This window comes from Stegastes partitus, unplaced genomic scaffold (assembly GCF_000690725.1).
Source record: "Stegastes partitus isolate 25-593 unplaced genomic scaffold, Stegastes_partitus-1.0.2 Scaffold808, whole genome shotgun sequence".
NCBI lineage: Eukaryota > Metazoa > Chordata > Actinopteri > Pomacentridae > Stegastes > Stegastes partitus.
The window spans coordinates 114,904-136,713 of NW_007578539.1; the positions used below are offsets into that span (position 1 = coordinate 114,904).

A 21,810-nucleotide genomic window follows, 5' to 3' on the forward strand; every position below is an offset into this window, starting at 1 on the left:
TTTTTTGTCTTTTCAAATCATCCGACATTTAAGTAAAGGAAAAAAGTATTTTACAGTACATTCTGGTTTCCTTCTCCTTTCCCAACATGTCTTGCATATTTCCAAACAGGTCCTTTTCGATAGATAAACCCCCAAAAAAACCATCGCCAAAAAAAGGAAAGAGCAGTAGAGCTGTATTAAGGACGGAGGTGTTTTTGTATTATATGAAGCGTCGCTTACGAGTTCAAAAACATTCACATAAGTATAGTTTAAAAAGATAAAGGAACAAAAGGAACGTAGTCCATTGGGTTAAACCTGTAGCTGTATGATGTGCTCTGGAGAAAAGAATAAAAAAGAACCCACAGTTTTCCCTTCTTCAACGCCTCTTTCCTCAGTTTTCTGATCCTTTGCTGTGTACAGGGGATGTAGTTTCAAAACCGGTTCCTCCTCGACTTGTCGTGAAGCTCGGAGAGTCCAAACTCGAGTCCGATGTGTTTGTATGCGCAGGAGGCTTTTAGTCACACTCGTGTCCAAGCCGCCGTCGCTGCCAAAAGCAGAAATGGGTCGCATTCCAGAAAGCTGTTTAATAAATGCTGTTGCCGAGTAGAGTTTGCACAACGTGAGCAACACACCGTTTATTTAGACGACACAAAAAGCCAAAAAAAAAAGAAAAAAAAAAAGAAAAATAAGTCCAGGGTTTTTCTGTTTTTTTTATATCAAAAACTATACAACTCTGTTATCTCCTCCTCTTCCTCCACAGTGGCATGAAAACAGACACGATTACTGATAGTACTTCAAAGACGTCGTCACTCCACACACTCGCTCGTGCACACACACACACACACACACACACACACACACACCATCGCATTCAAATCAAATCCTTGTTACTTTACATGCAAACAGAACAATAAAAAAAAACAACAACAAAAACTCACAAAATAAAATGAAACTTTCCAAAAAAACAAAAACAAAAAAAGTACATTATCGGCTGGAGCAGGGCTTCTCCATTATATTACATTCTTCTTATTGTCTCTTTTGTTGTTTTTTTTATGCTGTTAAATCATTCATAGTAATTCCAGCACGTCGCCGGACGGCCACGAGCGCCGGGCGGCCAGTCTGTCAGCTCGTCCCGGACGCTCGGCGGGATGGACTTGTCATCTCGGTGACCCCGAAAAGGAGAGGAGGGGCTGAGCAGGAGGAGGAAGACAAAGGAGGAAGAGCGGGAGAGGGATTGTGGCGGTGGCGAGCGAGGGCCGGGATCCTGTTTGTGATGGACGGCAGCAGCTGTGGAGAAAGAAGCGAGGGAGGGAGAGGAGAGGCTGCATCAGTCATGGTGGTTCTGAATATAAACAGTCTCTGCTTGGCATCCAGTTCTGACCAACAACGCTGCTCCACGGAACATTCGACTCATCTGCTAAACAGAACCCGAGCATCCAGACGCCGTGACCCGCTGAGGGGGGGGTAAATATGGATTTCTAGGCAGCGGTGTGTTAACGTTTGTGTGCCACATGCTGCTGTGTGTACACATGATAGGAAACATGGCCTTGACTTATTGGCACACAACAAAAGCTCCCCGATAGATATTTAATGAGCGTTAGACGAACGCTCTCCGTCAGGCCGGGGCTCCAACGCCGGGATCTATCTGCCAACTGAAATAAATCCTTTGTGAAGTCGTCGACGTTCCTCGGGGAGGAATAAAGATGAATTACAGCCTAATATTTATCATAGGTTCTGTTTCATGTCTTGTTTTTTTTCTCTTTAATGAGATAAATGATTTCATGCTAACGATTAGGACTGCAGGCTCCAGATCAGCAGGTCGGTCGGTTTAAACGCCCTCGTCGCTCTGACGACTGCTAGCGTTGCTCTCATACAGAGGAAACCTGCTGCCATGGACACATTAGTTTTGGCGGTTGGAGGAACAGAGCACCTGTGAGCAGCGCCATGTTTCCACCATTTTGAACCCTGACGGAGACGAGTCGCTCTATTTTTAACGTTCAGCGACTGTTAGACGCATCAGTGATCAGTGTGGCTGCATTCTGTTCAAACCGACGACCAAAAAGTCGACATGAACTCTGCAAACAGTATTTTCTATGAGCTCAACAACCGACACGGCACGTCATCTACTGACGGAGGCTAATCCGTCTGTGTCAGTGGTTCTGCTGCTAAAGTGGCATCTTCACAAATCGTATGAATGTGGAACGCTCTGCTTCCAGTGTTTTATCATTTCAATGTAAAGCGACCAGTTTAAAATGATTCAATAAGATGCAAATACTGTTTTTCTGTTCATTTATAGTTGGTTTAGGCTAATGAGGCTAGCAGGTACGGCGTCTGATTGGGCAGGTGTTGCTTCAGCCGACATTTTCTTTGCTGGACGAGCAGCCGAATAAAAACTACTTTTAATATTTTATATGCACACTAATATAAAGAGAATGATCAGAAACATCGTTAGTTGATTAATCAGGAAGACAAACGACAGAAATTATACCGACTAGCAAAGATTTCTCTAAAATAAATCCTCATGTGTTTGCTGGTTTCAGGATCTTCAGAATTTCCTGGTATATGTGCCGAACATTTTGTATTTTGGCGCATCGATTCCTCCAAAACAATCAGCGTGAACTCATCACTCGGGCTCTGAGGTCTAATAAAGTTTCAATCAGACGCCGTCGAACTCGCAGGGAGACGTTTATTAGACCCTCATCAGGGAAGTAGAGGCTGTGGTTGAAACCTCGAGGACATAATAACGTGATTTTTTTCAGAATTTTATAGACAAGAATTTGGGAAATGAAAGGAATCATGATGGGAGCATTCATGAGCTGCAGACCTATAAACAGAACCGACCGGAGACTCCACAGTGACCATAAAACTGAATCAGCGCCTCTTTAACTAAACGCTTCGGTCCTCACGGAGGTACAGTCTTCTATTAGGCTCTGTTAGTTTTAGCTAATTTCACAGTACATAATTAACTGGCAACTAAGTGTGTCAAATAAATCAATATTGATGCATAAATTAAGCTCCTGATGGAAGCAGAGATCAGTCCTGAACTTGCTGAAGGAGCTAATCTGTGCTCTGCTTCCTGGTTGGTGGGTGTTATTCGACCAACCAGAGGAGGCCGAGGGTCAACCAGAGAAGACGCTCAGACTAGAAGCCGGTCCACCAGATGAATAAAGACTCTCTGTTCTGGCCCACAAGTTAGACCCAAGAGCACCTTCCCTTCCTGAGCTCTGCCGGGCTGTGCTCGGCTGAGTGGGAGTCAGCCGCTGATTAATTCTTCTCATTAATATGCCAGAGGCATCAGGCCCGCAGACTGATCACAGACCAGTGGCTATTGATCTGCTCCGGCTGCCTGAGGTGGCGCCAACTCGCCTGTTAATTAACACGGTTCTGGAGCCGGTGGGGCCTGTGACGGGGTGTCGGGGGGGTCTAATGACTCCTACAGACGTCGCTGATATTAGAAGCACACTGTGATAATGAAGGGAGGCTTAATCCGATTTCTTTATTTGTTTTGTTAATGGAGCTGTTTGTGCGCCCGGTGCTGGAGACAGAATGATAAAAGACTATCGATCCTCACCTTGATGACGGCTCGAGGAATCCTCCGTGTATTTTCTTGTTTATTTTCCTGGCCAAGATGATGCTGACGATTGTGATTCACTCTGCATCCGTCCTGCCTTTTTGTCCGGATAAATCTCGCCAATAAATTCCTTGGTCCTGTCTGCGAAGCCAATTCAACTGGTCCAAACAGGCGTCCATCAGAGGAGGTGAGGAAGAGCCGGTTGGTCCTGCAGCAGTGTGAGGGGGGGATGAATGGAAGAATCCAAATTGTGTGTTTATCGAAGGTGTCGGAGGGCTTTTTTTTTTTTTTTTTTGGGAAGACAGGGGAGTGGGAAGGCTCCTCTGGAAGATCAAAGACATTCTCAGCAACGTCCTGAGGACAAGAAAATACAGCGTTCTGGGAGAAAAACAAGGCCAGAACAGAGCACACAACACAAAAAGCTCCTCAAAATAAGCCCTCCCTGCACCGCCGTCTCCCCCCAGAATCCAACCCTCAACCTCGCAGACATTCACTGTTTATATCTGACGGTTGGGATCCTCCGTTTTGGCCGGGAGATATCAAACAGATCCAGCTGAGAGAGAGAACAATGGTGGCCGGGGCAGCCCGTGAGTCCCACAGAAATAATTCATGTACAATAAACACAGTCACAGGAAATCAAAAAAATCTGCTCCTCGGATTATTCCAGAAAGAAAGTTCCAGAAACAACACTCTGCCCAAGAGGAGGAGGAAGGTTCGCTTCCCCCTCCCTCACTGTTCCTTCCAGACCATTAAAGGCACTCCAGATTGGCCTCTCGGAAGCACTTTTCCAGCCGTCCCTCCATCTATCCAGAAATGCTGCAGACAGAAGCGTCCCATTCTCCAAAACAACAAAAAGGGCAAAGGGAAAGAAAAAAAAAAAAAAAGTGCCATTTTCACCACTTTTTTCTTCTTCTTCTTCTTCATCAACGTCTTCTTTTCTTTTAGATCCAATTTAAAGTGCATGGATGAGGTAAACTATTTCTTCATAGTTTGTTTGTCTCTCTTTTGTTTTGTTTTTTTTAATATTTATCTTTTTTGTTATTTATTTATTTTTTCGTAAGAAACAAAAGTCGCTTTGTTTCCTTTTTCCTTTTTCTCTTTGTTTGAATCTCTCAGACGGGAACCATTCTGCCTTGCATCTGTTGCATTTGGGACAGCATTCCCTGGACGCTGGTCAGGATCTTGCTCTGGTGCGCTGCCGAGGAGATGCCTATGCGTGCCATGTCCCTGAAAAGGATGGAGAAAAGAGGGCTTTTAGGAGCGAAGACAACAATAACAAACACAGCGAGGCCTGATCCACATGATGGGTTTTACAGCCTCCAGTGGAACCGGGCCTGACACTTTAACTGCTGTTGGAGGAGTTCTACTCGCCAATGCTGCGATTCTGATCCTGCAATTTTAACTGGACTAATGGAAATATTACAGACGAGTGAGGAGGACTGGGGCGCGTGTATTCTTAGCTCAAGATGCTGCAGATTAGACTAATTAAATGGAACAATTAACACATGTATGCTAATATGACGGCAGCAGGTGTCCAGCTTATATGAGACTGGCTGAAATGGCTCAAAGCAGGAAGAGGATGGAACTGAACAGAAACATGTCAGATATGTTCTCGTTTACGTTTCTGTTTGTGCATGAATTAAACATAACATTCATGGAAAACGAGGACCATGGGAGTTGTACACATGTCCTACATGAGATATAACGTATTTGTTATTTTAAAAAATAGGAGGCTAGTTATTTTTTTATATGAAGCTGAGCAACTAGCTACTGGACACAGCTTTATATTTATCATATATGAAAGTGGTATCAGTCGTCTTATCCAACTCTTGTTGAGAAAGTAAATAAAGTTAAATTTTGATTCAAGAGAATTTTTTTTACATTAGGCAATATTACATTGAAAAATGTAATTTAATTCACATTTTGTGATATTTTTTAAATACTGTGATCACAAATCAAATACAAACAATAAAATACATATAAAAAGTACAATTTATAAGCATGTTACTGCTAAAACAATGAGTTTAAATGAAGAGGGAAAGTCAATCATTCAGCCCATAAACTGTGACAAACAGCTTTGGGCAAATTCGTTTTTACTTTATTTTATTTAAATTATAAATTTGTTGTTTTTTATCCAAACCAACCCAATAACGAGCTCATTTATGTGTAATACAGACACGTCTACAACTGTCAAGTGATGCCAGAGTGAGGAAATCTTTATATTTGGAAAGTGTGATGAGTTAAACTACAGCCAAGGAAATGTAGTAAAATAACCTACAGCAGCACAGCAAAAGTAGTTTATCACATGAGAAGCTTGTATATTAATGGGTTTTTTAAGTTATTTTTTGGCCTTTTTACTTTTATTGGATAGGACAGCTAAAGAGAGACAGGAAAGTGGGGGAAGGGTTTGCAGCAAAGGGCCATGAATGGGATTCAAACCCACGACCGCTGCATCGGGGACTAGAGCCCCCGGACACGGGTCGCCAGCTCAACCAGGTGAGCTAAAGCAGCGGCCTTATGGGAGGTTTTGGAAATAATTTTCTTAATTTTCTGCCTCAGACAGCGAAAAACACATCAGTAACTACTGGTTAGCTGTTGACTTTGTGTGAAAGTGCTTCTCGGCTACGAACATGTGTCCATGTTGGGAAGTGGTGTCCAGTTCTACTCCAAAAAGACTCAGAAAACTGGGTCCAACTGCTGTGAAATGTTTGAGAGAAATGTTCTAATGGTACCTCTGTTACTGCCCAACACCGAGTGACATAAAAACGTTGTCATGTGCAGTAGGAAAACTTTGCTGTCCCATTATTTATTCCTCTTTCTTTATATTCTGAGACTCACTCTTGCGTCATGTGGACCACAGCCTCTGGAGTGGTGTAGCCGGCAGCGGTGAAGTTGTCGCTGTATCTCTCCATGCCGATGGCCTGCAGCCAGTCCTCCACCGTGCCCACAGCCGAGGACGCCTCGGGGCTCCCGGGCTCCAGCAGGGTGGTGTTGGGCCTGCATGAGGCGGAGGAGACAAAACACAGAATTAATTTCACCAAACCAAACTTTCTGGGTCCTACAACATGTCGTCTGAGCTGTCAGCGCGGTTCTGTATTTACAGTCTGAAAGTCTCATTCTGTTTAAGCGTTTCTGACTTCAGATGTAATGGGCTGGAATCTGGACCGCCACTGATTCATGATGACCGGGGCACCACCGGCAGCCTTACGGGAATGACTTTCCTTATTCCCGGCTATCAGAGAAGCTTGAAAATTACACTCTGGGCGATGACAGGGAGCTGCCCACGAGCTGTAAAAAGCACCACGCTACATTTCTCTCCATCGTTTCCCCCTTGATTAAATCAGCACATCTGCCTCCTTGATCGAATCAGCACATTTGTCAGATTCACCTCTGGTTTTGCAGCAGCTCCCAGCGGAGCGCGAGCCAAGTCAAACACGGTTCCTCTTTGGTGTGACCGACACACTTAGTTAATCCTTATTTTACAGAAAACACACAACCCGAGCACACTTGGGTGAATTTTACAGCACGGCGGAGTCACATTCAGATATTCATCAGCAGATTTAACTCCCTCTTTTCCTCGCTGCTCTGTTTCTGACCCGTTCTGTTGCAGCAGCGCCGTCGGCCATGAAGCGTTTACGGGGGGCCAGTGAGTCTGAGGCGGCGGCGAACTGGTCCCGCTCCGGTGACTCTCTCTTTATCGTACTTTCCTTTTTTTTTAAAAAAGGATGTCGAGTTAAAACGCGAGAGCGGGATGTCGGAGTCTTTATTAAGTCGTCTCTACTCGTGGAAAAGATTATGCGCAGGAATCCCTCTTCACACACATTCTCCTTCACTTGTGTAACTGTAAAAGCAGCATTTATAGGATTCAGCTCTGCTAATTACTCCACGAGGACTCGCCTCCCGTTAGGTGTGTGTGTGTGTGTGTGTGTTTGCTCGCCGCTCACACACTTGTTAAACTCAAACAGACTCCCGCCGGCCCGCGTCGAGTCTGTAAACACGCATAGGTCACTCTTAAGACGTTTAGCCGCTCGAGAGTAATGGTGTCGGAGATGTAGGGTCATGTTTGTTTTTAAGCCGGCGTTACATCGTAATTCTCCCCCTCGCCTGCTAGAGCGGCTGCATTCCTAAGCGTACAGCGCCATTAAAGCTGGTTTGCAGAGAAATCCATTACGGAGGGTGTTTGTGCTGAAAAGAGCCGCGCGCTGCCGGCAGACGGTGTTTAACGGTGAATGTAAAGAACGGAGACAGGACGGGAGACGTGTGACCGGTCAGGTGATGTGTGCAGGACGCATGAGGCTGGACAGGTGAAGCCGTCGATATGCGATTAAGGGAACGTATTTCCAGATTCTCTGTGTGAACTTAATGTGAAATTCCAACAACAACCAGCAGTAATTTCTATGTTCACCTTAGTGTACGATTAAATGGAACTAACCTGTTTAACAATAAATTACTCAAAAATTCAAACTGGTTTTCTGTATTTTTCTACCTCTAATAGTACTTTCCATCTTTTTTTTTTGCTTACCTACAACTAAAATCTTCTGATAACTCCTTGTTGCTAAAATGATCTGTTTCTAGATTTTTTATCCAATGCTTCGAGCCATGAGGTGACAACATGATTATTATTATAATAACATATGTTTTGCTCTGGTACAGTGTAGGGTTATAGCATTGACACTATTAAATATGGGCTCACTAATCTGCTGTGCATCAGGGTTCCTTCTCCCTTCTGAGCTCCACATTTGAACCACAAATCATCTCAGCATCACATCGACTTATCCTCCGTCTGCGGTGCTGCCCTCTCACCTGACGGCGGTTTCTCCCCCGGTCCTCTTCAGGGTGTTGGGGTTGCGGATCAGCTTGTCCAGCATGTTGACAATCTGCCCAAACTTTGGCCGGTCGGCCCTCTCCCTCTGCCAGCAGTCCAGCATGAGCTGGTGCAGCGCCACGGGGCAGTCCATGGGCGGGGGCAGCCGATAGCCCTCATCAATAGCCTTGATCACCTGCAGAGTAGATCAGAGCTGCTGTTAAGCGCTGAACTGTGATAAAACTGTAGGCAGTCTAATGGTGTTTTTTTTCCTCTAATTTTAAACACATAACTTAATTTTTAATTACCTTACTTTAGGCACTCATGCAAGACATTTGGTTAAGAATAAATTAAATTCTTATCATTAGTAGTGGAAGTGAAAATGTGAATTCGGTGTGTAATGAGGAAAGGGAATATACTGCTGGTGTTTTACCACCTCTGCAGGATTTGATTATGTAACCGCGTTAAAATGATGAAGGATTTTTTTAAAACTCTTTGACAGAACGCTGCTCTAATATCACACACTAATTAAAGCTGTACATTATTCATGACTGTCTGTATATAATTACATTTGGTTAGACTTACGTCCTGGTTGCTCATGTCCCAGTATGGCCGCTCGCCGTACGACATCACCTCCCACATGACGATGCCGTAGCTCCACACGTCGCTGGCCGAGGTGAACTTCCTATAAGCGATGGCCTCTGGGGCCGTCCAGCGGATGGGGATCTTCCCTCCCTGTAATTGAAAGTTGGGCTGATTTATGAAAGCTGACAAGTAAGGTGACAGGCAGACAGACCACTGAGCCAGTCGGCCACACACACACACACACACACTCACACACACACTCACCCTGGTGGTGTACGCGGCCTCAGGGTCGTCCTCCAGCACTCGGGACATGCCGAAGTCGGACACCTTGCACACCAGGTTGCTGTTGACCAGGATGTTGCGAGCCGCCAGGTCGCGGTGAACGTAGCTCATGTCAGACAGGTACTTCATGCCTGACGCGATGCCGCGCAGGATGCCCACCAGCTGGATGACCGTGAAACGGCCGTCGTTCTTCTGCAGGAAAGAAAGCGGAGGTTTAACTATTGTTGGTTTTTTTTTTCCTACAATCTTACATCTGAAACATTTGGGAACGTGTTCAACATTTAACTGTGTTTATTTCAACTCGGTCCCAGTAGTTTTATAACGACTTCTCTGTTAAACCGCCCGGTTCTGTTTGGTTGGACACGCGTCAGTAGATTCTGCTTCAGTTTGGTTTGCAGCAAAAACTTTACCACAAACAGTTGATGATTAAGGGATGACTGATAACTACAGCTCAGACACGTTCAGCTCATATTTATACGTTATGTGTTCATGAACACACCACGGGCACATTGGAGATCCGGACTGATTCTTGTATTAATACTGAGAGGGTCAAACGATTGGATCTTTGTTCAATAACTCTCCAGCAATGTATTTCACATCAGCCTACTGTGAAGACACCGTTTGACTCTGCACCGCCCTCTGTGATACGTATACTCTGCTACATGTACTGCATGTTCACAGCTGTTTGCTCAAAGCTCGTACATTACACGCATTACACATAAATATCATTATTTCTTGGATTTGCATATTGATACAGGATGTTTTTAGCATTCTTTGTGTTTGTTTAAACGCCTCCTTAACAAAAATGGAGGAATGATTGTTTGCAGAATCTCTTGTGTGCAACAGGTTGTTTTTTAAAATTCATGCTAAGTCGAAGACAACTTGTCAAGTTCTGCACGTTACTTTTAAATTTTCCTACATTCGCGCTAACGCTAAACGTATTTACTGGATTAAGTTTCCAAGCGTCGTTAAAACCTCGAGTGTAGTGAACCTGAGAAACACAAAGGTGAAACCTCCTCGTTGGGAAAAACAACGAGTCGATGGAGGAGAGGATAAAGATTAGGGCGAATGTTTGTGAAGCAACGCTTGTAATTTGGGCGGATGACATTACAGAGATAAGATGGGATCAGCACGCTGCAGCCGCGTCGCACACAAACACACTTGCACACGTTTGCGCAGACAGAAACGCATGACTGACCCTCAGAAATGCATCCAGCGATCCGTTTTCCATGTACTCTGTGATAATCATCACTGGCTTACCTAGAGAGAGGAGGAGAGAGAGAGGGAGAGAGGGGGAGAGTGAGAGAATGAAAGGCAGATGATTATGGAGGTAAACGATGCACATCACAGCTCCACACAGCGGGAGGTTCTCCAGGGAATCTGTGCATGTGTGTGAGTATGTTAGGCCATCCATCTCTGTCCCGTAGTGATTTAATTAGCTCAGTCTTACGGTTGCCCTGACGTCCCCCTTCTTCCCTTTGCACATTCAGAGGCATCTCCACTGAAACAAAACACCACGACACACACACACACACACACACCAGCTTGTGTTTATGCAAATATGAACCGACGCTGGACGCATTATCCAAAGTCTCATCGCAGTCACCCACCCAGAATCCCTCCGACTCGCTATTTGTGTCACTCACTGTCCCTTTGCCCTCTGCCAACTTTCCACGCATCTGTCACTCTCCTGCTAGCTCCTCTCTGGTTCTTTCTCTTTCCCCCTCCCTGGCTCACACCATCGCTCGCTCTCGTCTCCCTCCGATCGCTGCCACTCCTCTGTGGCCTTTCTCACCCCGTCCCTCTGCCGTCCCCTCTCCGGCTCTCATGGGGGAGCGTCTGTGTCTTTATCTGAGCCGGGGCAGGCGGAGGGGAGGGTGGACATTCCCTGGTGGGTCTCTGTCTGTCTTTGTCTCTGAGGATGAGGGGGGATAGCAGGCATGAGGAGAGAAAAAGAGAGGGGCAAAAAAAAAAGAAGAAGAAAGAAGGAGGAAAGGAAGGGCGGCAGGCTTGTTTTTGTCCCAAAACGGCAGCAAGCTGGTGCCTAACCAGCCATGGCAACAACACATGCCGAAAAGTGCTGTCACAAATTCCTCCTAGGACAGCGTTGTTCTTTGTGTTCCATTTCAAGTGGCACAGTTAAGGTGGACTTAAAAGCTTATTGCTTTGAAGAGAAGTGCTGACTTAAAGCTGCTGCCTTGAGGGGAGGTTGTGTGAAATCTCTCGTGCGCTCCAGCAGAATGCCTAAAGCCGCCGAGAGCCAGCCGAGCGCTTGGCAGCTGAGGTCTTGAAGGTGAAGTTCCTCCACTCCACAGCAGGCCTTTCGCCATGCCAAGAGGCCGTCAGTCAGCGCCGTACCCGCCGCGTGATTGGCACTCCATTAATTACAGGGCGCTCCGGCGATGCCCCAAAAAGAGGAAGTGGAGCTAAAGTTGGGGGCGAGCGGGGGCCCTCTTTGTCAGCCATCTTTGTTCCCTTTGTTGCGCGCCTCTGCCCCGGGGCCGCTGCTGATTGACAGCTCAGCAATCAAGTCTGAGGAGCGTCTGACCTGCGACCCGAAACTCTCGCCTTCCCAGCCCCGCCCTCTTCCTTCCAGCCCATTTGCATGCTAATTCCTTGTTTACTGAATACGCCCTGCCGCCTTTGGCAATGAACTCTGGGCAAGGGCCCCACCAGTGGGCCGATTATCACCTGCCAACAAAACAGGGGAGATGGGGAAGAGCGCAACAGGGGCACAATATTGGGGGAACGTTGGGCAAATGTTCTGCGGAGGCCCCGGCGTTTGCAGCAAACAAAGATGTGGCTTTTAAAAGGGGATCTTTTCTAAATTAGCGTGCTCTTACTTTATGTAAATCAGCCATTAAACATATCACGTCTGATTTCGAGCTCTAATGGAGGCTTGATTTTAATTACACACCAGTACGATAGAAACACGAAGCATGTACTGGACTACAGCCAGCCGTCTCCAGTGTGAGATTTTTTCACATTTATGTATTTTAGTGCCTATTTGGAGTTCCTCCATAATTAATAAGCCTTAATTGGCTCTGTTGGACATGCCAGCAAACTGAGGCCAGATTGAGAATTCCTTCTAACTTGATTGTAATGGAGAGTGGAGTGCAATTCAAATAATGGATTTTTAATAGATTCCACTGACACACTCAAGTGTGAAGGACTAATTTGCCCAAACCTTGTGTCAAGCTCTCAAAGTGAGAGTGGAAGGAGGTGGAGTGGGAGTTATCGGATGCCCTTCTTGCTTTGGCTCGCCATCCTTTCATGTCGGCTGCTGTCACTGCCGCGTAGCTCATCTACGTCTCCTTCATCTCCCCCTCTCTCCTCTCCCTGTCTCGCTCCGTCTCTTTCTTTTCCAGCCTCCGGTTCAGTAGTCCCACTAGCCTCGGCTCTCTGTCTGTGTTGTTCTGTCTTTCCTCTAATCCATCAGCTCCTCGCCGCCTCCCTGCGTCTCTATTTGCACCTTCCCCGGCCGCCGCTCGTCTCCGGTTTCCCTTCCTTCCCTCCTGTCCATCTGTCCGTCTCTCCTCTGTCTTTCCCACTCCGTCTCCGCGAGGTCTGAGAGGTCATTCCCCGTGGTGAGAGGTGTGATAGGTGATAAGCAATTCTGCCTGTGCTGCTGTTCACTTTCAGCTCCGGCTGGGCGAGGTGTGTGTGTGTGTGTGTGTGTGTGTGTGCAACAGTGAGAGAGAGACAGTGTTATCTGGTGCAGATAGGACCAGGCTGTGGTGTCACGACACATTAAAGCACTTCATCCATCTAACTGGAGCCGAGGCCGGCCATCAGCTATGGTAACACTCGCGCACACATGCGTGCAATCAAAGGTATGCCTGCATGTGCTGACAAGTCATTCGCACACACACACACACACACACCTATAACCTAACAAATAACATCGGGTTAAGGTGTAAAAGTGGGAGAGAAACACAGAGACAGCAGTGAGAGTGCCGAGGGCAGAGGGAGGGAGGTTTGGCCGGTGTTTTGTGGCCACGCAGCAGCAGATAGAGGAGGGATAGGGTATCACTCCCTAACCCCAAACACATTTACAGCTGACACTATGATTAATGAGGCTGGTGGCGCGCTACAGGGCCTGTTCCTGGACCCATTAGACCCCCTTCCCTCCCCAACTGCCCAGCTACCTCCGACGCCACCTCCCCCCAGCCCCACCGATGCTGGACCCCTTCCATCTGGACTCAACCCACCTGGGGATACCCTGGACGGGACGTCCGGACAACACACATGTGCACAAACACGCTTTATATGTGAGGAATCATTTATCCAAGAACATAAGTGAGCATTAAAACACACAGCAGGAAAATAAATGCAAACCTCGTAGCTTTTACAACCGACTAAAGATCGGTTTGTCCCGACGCTCACCTTTCTCCAAAGTCACCCGTAAACGCAGACGTAGTTTGTAGTGATTTATTGTTAAATTGTTTTTAAGGGGGACAGCAGAAATGAGTGCCCTTTGTGTGTGTCATTAGATATAGTAATTGTGAATGGGTGATTTTCTGCAGCATGTCTCATGTGACACACCTCTCTGTACTGAAAAACATACGTACATTTGGTGACCACGCCCTCCAGGTGGATGATGTTGGGGTGGTCGAACTGGCCCATGATGCTGGCCTCGGACAGAAAGTCCCTCCGCTGCTTGTCGGTGTATCCGGCCTTCAGCGTCTTGATGGCCACGCAGATCTCCCTCTTGCCCGGCATCTTCAGGCGGCCGCTGCAGACCTCGCCGAACTCCCCTGGAGACACGACGGTGCGATGAGAAATGTGGAATGATGATACACAAGCACTCTGATCCACGCGCTATAAATCAAATCAAACAGGCTGTGTGTGTGTGTGTGTGTGTGTGTGTGTGTGTGTGTGTGTGTGTGTGTGTGTGTGTGTGTGTGGTTTATAAGGGTTCCACTTTAAACATTGATCAGGGTCTCTAATCCCTCACTCCCTCCTCCCCCGTCGCCCACTGGAGCAGAGAGAAAGAGGGAAATGGATATTGATTCTTTCTCTTTATTATTTTGTCATTGGATGACTTTTCTCTGGCCACAGGAATAGCAGGGACAACATATTTATCCTTGCCTGATTATTTTTTTTTAACTTGCTGACCTCTCTAGAGGCATACCAAATGCTATTGTCCGGGAAAACAATGGGCGCTGTTCTCAAGGAGTGCACATGAGAGCAGCCGCATGCAAACACAAATCAAAGAGGAAACTACGCCGGCAGCAGAGTTTTGCATTAAATAAAATATCTATAACTCCATTAGGTGGATGCTTTTATCCCAAGTTACCATATTCTTTTCTCCAAGTCACATTTAGAAAAAAAAATATTTAAAATGGCCTAAGTCTGGACTCAAATCCAAACATCCTTCTCTCCTCACCGATGCCAATCACTTTCTCGATCTTGATACAGGAGGCGTCGATCTCTTTGGCGAACTCGCGGACCGCTTGGTTCGGGTCCTCGTAGGTGAAGGGGTCGACGTATATCCTCACTCCTGAGGAAAGATGTTTGCAAAGAAAAGAAGGAAGCAAAAAAAAAAAAAAGGAAAGAAGGGAGTGAAAAAGATGAAGGTTAATTCATTCCGGCAACTACTCTCCATCTGTTCTTTATTTCCATGGTGCTGCAGGCTACACCGCCTTCCTCTGTGGATCCTCTCCTCCTCCTCCTCCTCCTCCTTTCTCCTCTCCATACCTCACTTCACACTCTGACTCCGTTGCTTTTCATGTCACTGTGGCTGACTCCGACGAAGACGGAGCTCATTAACTTGAAATTTTTGGGGCACGCAAATAACAGCGCCGATGACTTGATAATGAGGTGTTTGGAGCGCGTTGGGATGCAAGTACATTAACTTCAGAATAGTTTGTTTTTTCCCCACATTTTATGGGCTTCATTTGCGGTTTAGAGAGCGTGCACGTGAACACACCTGACAGCGCTAATGTTTTTCAATTACAGAGTGCGTAGGCGGAGTGTTAATTATGAGTTACCTTGATGTAAGTGCTTCTCCTCGTCAGAGTCCTGCTTGGCCTTGCTGTATTTACTCCTTCTGGGGGCAAAGAAAACAGGACGGTCAGTCGCTGTAGAGCTTCAAACATCAGGCAGCTACGGGTCAGACAGCGAAGCCAATCGTCTCATGTAGAAGCAAAAACGTGTAATAATGATAATAACAGGGCACGAGTGACGATTCACAAATTCCTAATTAAGACTAAAGCTGAAGGACAGAACACACTGAATGGATCGCATCAAAGCAGCTGCCCCACGTGTGAAGCTTCACACCACTGTCCTTTTTTTCCAGCCTCATCGCTCCTCACAAAAAGCTTTTTCCCCCTTATTTCCTATTTGCTCTCCTGTAGCAGGACTTCTCTTCTGGTGTGAAGCGTCTCACGTGTCAAACAGGAGAATTTCACAAACCAGACATTTTATTACATTGTGTGGCACCTTTTTCTTGATATTTGTTCTTAGTTATGAAGAAGCTGTGAAAAGCTCGACAACAATAGTTCAATCTTGTGGGAGCTTCATGATTTGCTTTCCTGACCGGGAGTTTTTAAGAGAAGAACCACGCTGATGTGTGTGTGGTCAGGCTGATGTGAGCTTAGTTTAGCTTAAAGACTAGAAACGGGGTGAACAGTGAGCCCAGTCTGTTCAAAGATTAAGAAAAACTCCCACCAGAAGCTTTCAGTTTAACATGTAAACGCAAAACAGAAAAATAAAATTTGTTTTTAAATGTTATCCCCAAATTCCCAAACTTTACCTTTAGGCTAAAATACAGACTAACGCTGAACGGCGCCTGTGTCACCCAGAAAGCAACCAGATGCTTAAAACAACAAGAAAGATTCAAGGCTTTTATTTGTACAAAATTTAGGCAGAGGGAAAATACACTTACTACTATTCCTAAACAGTCACAGTAACCTGTGACTTTGTAGATGAAGATTTTCCACTAAAATGTTTTGATTTTTTAAATATAAAATGTGATTGTTGTGGAATAAACTCTAAATCTGTTCCACCTTTTATCTTTAATGCAACAGGAATAACATCCAGAGTTTGAATATTTTCCATAACAGGTACTCTTACTGATACTCTGCAGATGATATTTTAATAGGTGCATTTTATTTCAAAGTCCAGTAAGATTTCCTTGCAGCCCTGAAGGTTCCTGAAGGGCACCGAGCCTATAACAACAACACGGAGTGGACAAGCCGGGCGGGTATAAGAGCGATAAATCAATCCAAGAGAAGGTGCACTTAAATCCCTCCGAATCCCCGAGGCAGCCTGACACCTGTGCTCATATTGATGTGTTAGGTCAGTGGTGGAAATGACCAGATGTGCGAGACATTGTCCTCCTCTGTGGTTGTGTAATGATGGCAAACGGCTACGTGATTACAGTCCCTCCCCACAATCACAGGACGGCCGCGGCAGCACAATGACAGTGGCCGTCACATGCATATAAAAAAGGCTGAGACAACCACCTGCTTGGCTGCACACACACAGAGAGAGAGAGAGGCAATCACACGGAAAAGAGAGGACACACACACACACACACAATCAGCAGCCCCCTTCGCTCCCCATCATTCTCAACACACACATGGAAACAGTGACTTGGTTTCCATATAAACAGGCACACACACTAACACTCCCCTCCCCCCACCGTCACCACCACACATACTAAACTTTTTTTTTTTTTTTCACATAAGGATATGTGCACCCCCAACACACACTCACAGGGGGAGTGTGGTTAACACCCTGAGGTGAGGCAGCCCCATCTGCATGTAATCCCATCTGTGTGACGCTGCTTTGTCCTGCTCGCTGGTTAACACCCTGAGATTGGGTCACTGCAAATCCACCTGATGCCTCTCTGTCTCACTCCCTCTGTATTCTATCTCCGACTTTTCATTGCCCGCTTATCTCATTGTCCACCCTCCTGTCGCTCTCTCCCCTCTCTCCCCTCTCTCCCCTCTCTCTCTCTCGCTCATTTTCTTCGCGGCGGTCAGCGAGCCACAGCAGGGGAAAATATCTAGCGGTCGGGATTACAGCCACTAGCTGGGAGATAGAGGGATGAGGGATGAGGGGGAGGCGGTGTGGGGAGGACGGATGCAGAGGACAGGGAGCGAGGGGTCGCTGATTGCATCTCTTCAGCTGTCGGAGCTGTCAATCACGTCTCCGGTGTGGCGAGTCATCACTCATTCGACGTGAGCAAGTTGCACAGGCTGTCTGGCTCAGTGTGTGTGTGTGTGTGTGTGTTTGTGTATTTTGGAGTGACTTCCATCTCCTGACAGCTACTTTGCCGGCACTAAGCAAGACATCCCTCATCGGGGAGGCGAGAGGGAGAGACAGAAAGCAGACGGGATGGAGCTCACCTTCGGCTGATGACGAAGGCGCTGATGAGGATGATGAGGAGGACCACGCTGCCCACCACCGACACCAGCAGCACCGTGGAGTTGGCCCCGTCGCCGATAATGGGAGCAGGGACTGTGGAAATAAAAAGGGTGAAGGAAAGAAAGGGAGAGGACAAAGAGCAAAGTCAATACCATTATGCTCGATGGAGTCGAACGAGCCGGCGTACATTCTGTGTTTGTCAGAGCAACCGGTCTCCCTCCACATGTGTCCGTCCACACACGTTGCTGCTCCCTCCATTTTACAACCCTGCCCATAAAGTCCTCTGCTTTGCACGCCTCGCTGGGGGACAATGCCGGCCCATTAGGACGGGTGCTTGACCATGTCATTATCATGCGCCGCTGTGGCTATCTGCATCACAAAGGAGACACCTGGACCTCCAGTGTGTCCCTGTAACCCCCGTGCGTCATCACCAACAGTTAATGTGATGTGGAATAATATTTACTGAAAGTCGCCGATTAGGTTTGAATGATCACATGCTGCTACGTAGGTGGTGCGAAGTAAATGCATTGAGGTTTCCCTCAAGTAGCTCTGCAAACGTGACATGATTCAGATAAATAAAACTCCAGAGCAAGAAAGAAGAGGACGAGCACCAGAGGAGGATCCCACGCAATGGATGTTGTGTGAACAAGGATGACCAAATTACATGAAACAGATTGTAAAATATACATAAAGAAGACGGTCTTGGATCTTTACCTGAATCCAGCTTCCTTCACGTTTAGTTTCATTCCCCTCTAGCAGCTTCGGGTCATGTTTTTCCACTCTGTCTGACAGTAATTAGATATATTTTCTAACAGCTTTTCCCAAGACTGAAGTGGGTTTTTTGTTTTTTGTGGCCGCCCAGTTCCATCAAATGGAAATCTTTGTAGAACTCTGGGATCTCGACTAGAATGTGAAATGCGGTTCTGAACAAGTTTTGGCTGCGCTGCGTGACACGGTGCTGACTGACCCGGCGGCCGGTCAGCGGGCTTTGAGCAGCTAATTTGAAATTGTGATCAGAGTCCACCCACGTAGAGGCTGCCGTAGTGATCCAGAGTCTGGCCGACATGGTGACTATTTATTTTTTGGCTTTACATTGATTAAATTTAACAACGAGAAGCACAAAGTATCTATCAGCAGCTTCCAACTAAAAATGTCAAAAACGGTATCATTCCTCAAAAACCCATATAGTCTGAACCTTCGCTGGCACATCTACTGAGACTCACACTTGAATAATGGAACTTGCTCCGGTTGCCAGTCAGGTGCTGGAGCACAATATCGTTTATCTTTTACAGTCGACAGCTATTTTGATTAATGGCTCTACAGTGAAAGAGACAAACTCATAAAAGGTTCTATCATGGCAGGATTCTTCAGAAAGATCTGGCGTCGGGCCTCCCTGGCTCCGCCGTGCGCTGATATCATCGGCTCGAGCTGAGCGGAGGCGGTTGTGGTTAAACTCACCGGAGTTGGTCATGAACTCAAACGGGCCGCTGAATTCCCCGTAGCCGGCCGCCGTGCGAGCTCGCACATGAAACACGTAGGAGGTGAGGGGGGTGAGGCCCTTGATGTCGGTATTCCTAGAAGAGGTTTTGATGATTCGATAGCTTCTCTCATTCTGGTCCTGAGGAAGACAGAAAGACAACACGAATGATTCAAAGGCTCGCAGAACACGTTCACCTCTTTAAATCTTTGAGAGCATTTCATGAACAGACTCTCCCGTGGCACCGCTCACCTTCTCGTAGTACTTGACCTCGTACTCCAGGATGACCCCGTTGGCTCTGTCTGGTGGCTGCCAGGCCAGAGAGATGGTGTGTCTTGTGATATCCTTCGCCTGGATGGAAGTCACTGGGGAGGGAGCTAGTGAGATGATCAAAGGAAGAGAAAAAAAAAAGGAGAAGAGAAAAATATTTAGCCTGCTGCTTTCTCCCAGTCGTCCATGTTGTTTTCAGCTTTGGAGACACTGAGTCTCTCCTAAATCCTCCACTCTTTGCTCCTGCTGAGGAAATCAAACAGCGCGCCAGGCCACAAGGCAATCACTTCCATTTGTCTTTGAACTTGGCTTCCATTCAAGATTGAAGGCGTTACAGAACCACACGGTCCCACAGCTGAACTGCCACAGCTGGAGTGTGGGGCAATAGTCCTTTCTGATCTAATGCTTGGCACCCATAAAACTGATCCAAGTCCACCTCGGCTTACGTGAGCCTCTCACACACTCTGCTTCACTTCATTTTGTGCAGATTGGCAGGTCACCCTGGACACATGCACGTCTACAAAGTGTGTGAATGAAATTACAGGAGCTCCACACCTTTCTTGTGTTTTTCTTTGTCATCAAGAGAGCAAATCAATTGGTTTTCATTAAAGCTGCCGTGTGCGATCTTATCTCCAAGCCCTTTCTGCTGCAGCTGATAATGAGGCCATATTTCAAGCAGCCGCGCTATCTGCGTTCAGACGCCTTTAACATGTGAAGGTTAAAGCACAGATAATGGCTGACACCCGGCGTCCCCTCCCTCCACTGCGTCACCTCTGCACAAATCAAAACGCTATCTTCAGGGAGTGTGACAACACTAAAATTAGGTCATACACACTCTCGACGTGACAAAGAGAAACAGATAGGCACAGGCTAGATAGTGCCGTAAACAGAGAAACACTTATGTACGGATTGAGTTCAGAGCAGACGACAAGATACGGCACAAAAAGGTGCACAAGACAAAAAGATATAGGACACAAAGACACACACATCTGCAGCGCTTTGGGCTTCTAGCATCAGCAAAATTCCTGTAGGAGCTTAAAACCTCTCTCACATTCACACAAGCACCCTCAGCAACCCAACAAGCTCCCTCATCGACTCTCGGTGGAGCGAGAACAAAGCAAAACACAGAAACACGTGTCCACTGGAGCCAGGTAGCATTTCTTTACAGCATCTGCTCTTAGCAGTTCACAAGGAGTCACTCTCTGACCTCTGCTCCTCGGTGATTACTGTAACCTTACTCGTTCCAGACCATCTGCCTTTTAAAAAATTACAGTGGGATGATTAATGAGGGGTTCGCGGTCCACCGATTATGATTGGATTATCTATGACATTATATACATTCTCATCACTTTGAGCGGGGGCTCCAGGGAGCCTAGCCTTCGAGCTAATGCTAACAAAACCCTGCTTTTAGCCGCGGATTGAGTTCAAACGGGCCTGGAATTCAAGCACCGGCGATGGATTGAGTTTCAGGGGGGCAGGACGAGGAGGGGGGGCAGGGGGGCTGTGACCGGCGGGGGTTGAGATTGAGACGGAGAGGGATGGGATTGCAGACGTCTCTTAGTAAATAGATTAACCCGAGGTTGTGTCATCCTGTTGGCCTAATGTGTTGCGTCTCCGTTAAACAATTAGATGGCGGCCATTTGTATCCCTCCGATCAATCTTGCCCGGCAGCGAGAGCCAATTTGAAGGCCCTCCTGGGGGCCGACCGAGGACGCTCCGACTCCGAAAGAAAAAATCCCGAAGGGTCACGGGCCTTCATTCCCCAAAGGTAATCCGCACATCCATCTTTCCCTCCAAAGATGACAGATATGGCGATTTAATCGTGTTCTGCTGCTCTTGTTGGGTTTTTATTTTTCCCTCGACTAATGTGAGGATAAAGATGAGTGATTTTCTGAGCGGTCCCTTCTCGGGTTTATTACATGACACAGCAGCCCGGACACCCTAAGAGGTGATCCATCAGGACCAAGTTTTAGGACCTCGTCAGACGAATGCCTCAAAAGCAAACTGATGAATTTAAAACATTGTCGAACCACATGTGTACAAATCGCACACAGCTGATGCACGGCTAAATTTGAGATGTCTTCCCTGAATAGGGAAGCGTTTCCACCTGAGGCTGCGATTTGGGCAGACCCTGCTAGACTTGCTGGCACCTCTGTAGATGAATTTAAATATGTGGGGCAGGTCTGTAATTTCTTACTGCCTCCTGAACGCGTGGGCTAAACACGCTGGTGGAATAATAAGTGTTAGACGCAATGAATATTCAGATCTCATTTCAGAATTGTGCTCTCCAAAAAAAAATAAAAAATCTCTTTCACAGCCTGCAACACCGGCACACACACACACACACACACACGCTGCAACACAAAGGACCTCATTACACAAACAGAAAGATAGAAATTCACATAGAAAAACACACCTAGCCCCATTATCTCACACAGGCAGCAAAAAACCCAATCATACCATCCG

The 21,810-nt window shown here is 46.7% G+C and overlaps 1 protein-coding gene across 3 annotated transcripts in view; it reads right to left on the minus strand.

Moving 5' to 3' along the window:
- LOC103365074 (ephrin type-A receptor 4) overlaps nt 1–21,810 on the minus strand; it is a 58,120-nt gene continuing 36,310 nt past the window's right edge. The window contains exons 6-18 of one of the 3 annotated variants that reach the window (XM_008292408.1): nt 19,327–19,451; nt 19,056–19,215; nt 17,579–17,690; nt 15,215–15,273; nt 14,611–14,724; nt 13,793–13,978; nt 10,420–10,481; nt 9,204–9,413; nt 8,940–9,089; nt 8,354–8,550; nt 6,389–6,547; nt 3,551–4,777; nt 1–1,266 (exon numbers count right to left, since the gene is read on the minus strand). In XM_008292408.1, coding sequence (XP_008290630.1) covers nt 4,663–4,777; nt 6,389–6,547; nt 8,354–8,550; nt 8,940–9,089; nt 9,204–9,413; nt 10,420–10,481; nt 13,793–13,978; nt 14,611–14,724; nt 15,215–15,273; nt 17,579–17,690; nt 19,056–19,215; nt 19,327–19,451 — 1,649 coding nt within the window. In that variant the 3' untranslated portion in view covers nt 1–1,266; nt 3,551–4,662. Of the gene's footprint in view, nt 1,267–3,550; nt 4,778–6,388; nt 6,548–8,353; nt 8,551–8,939; nt 9,414–10,419; nt 10,482–13,792; nt 13,979–14,610; nt 14,725–15,214; nt 15,274–17,578; nt 17,691–19,055; nt 19,216–19,326; nt 19,452–21,810 lie in introns of all 3 variants that reach the window. The other 2 variants (XM_008292407.1, XM_008292405.1) reach the window with 2 other exon arrangements.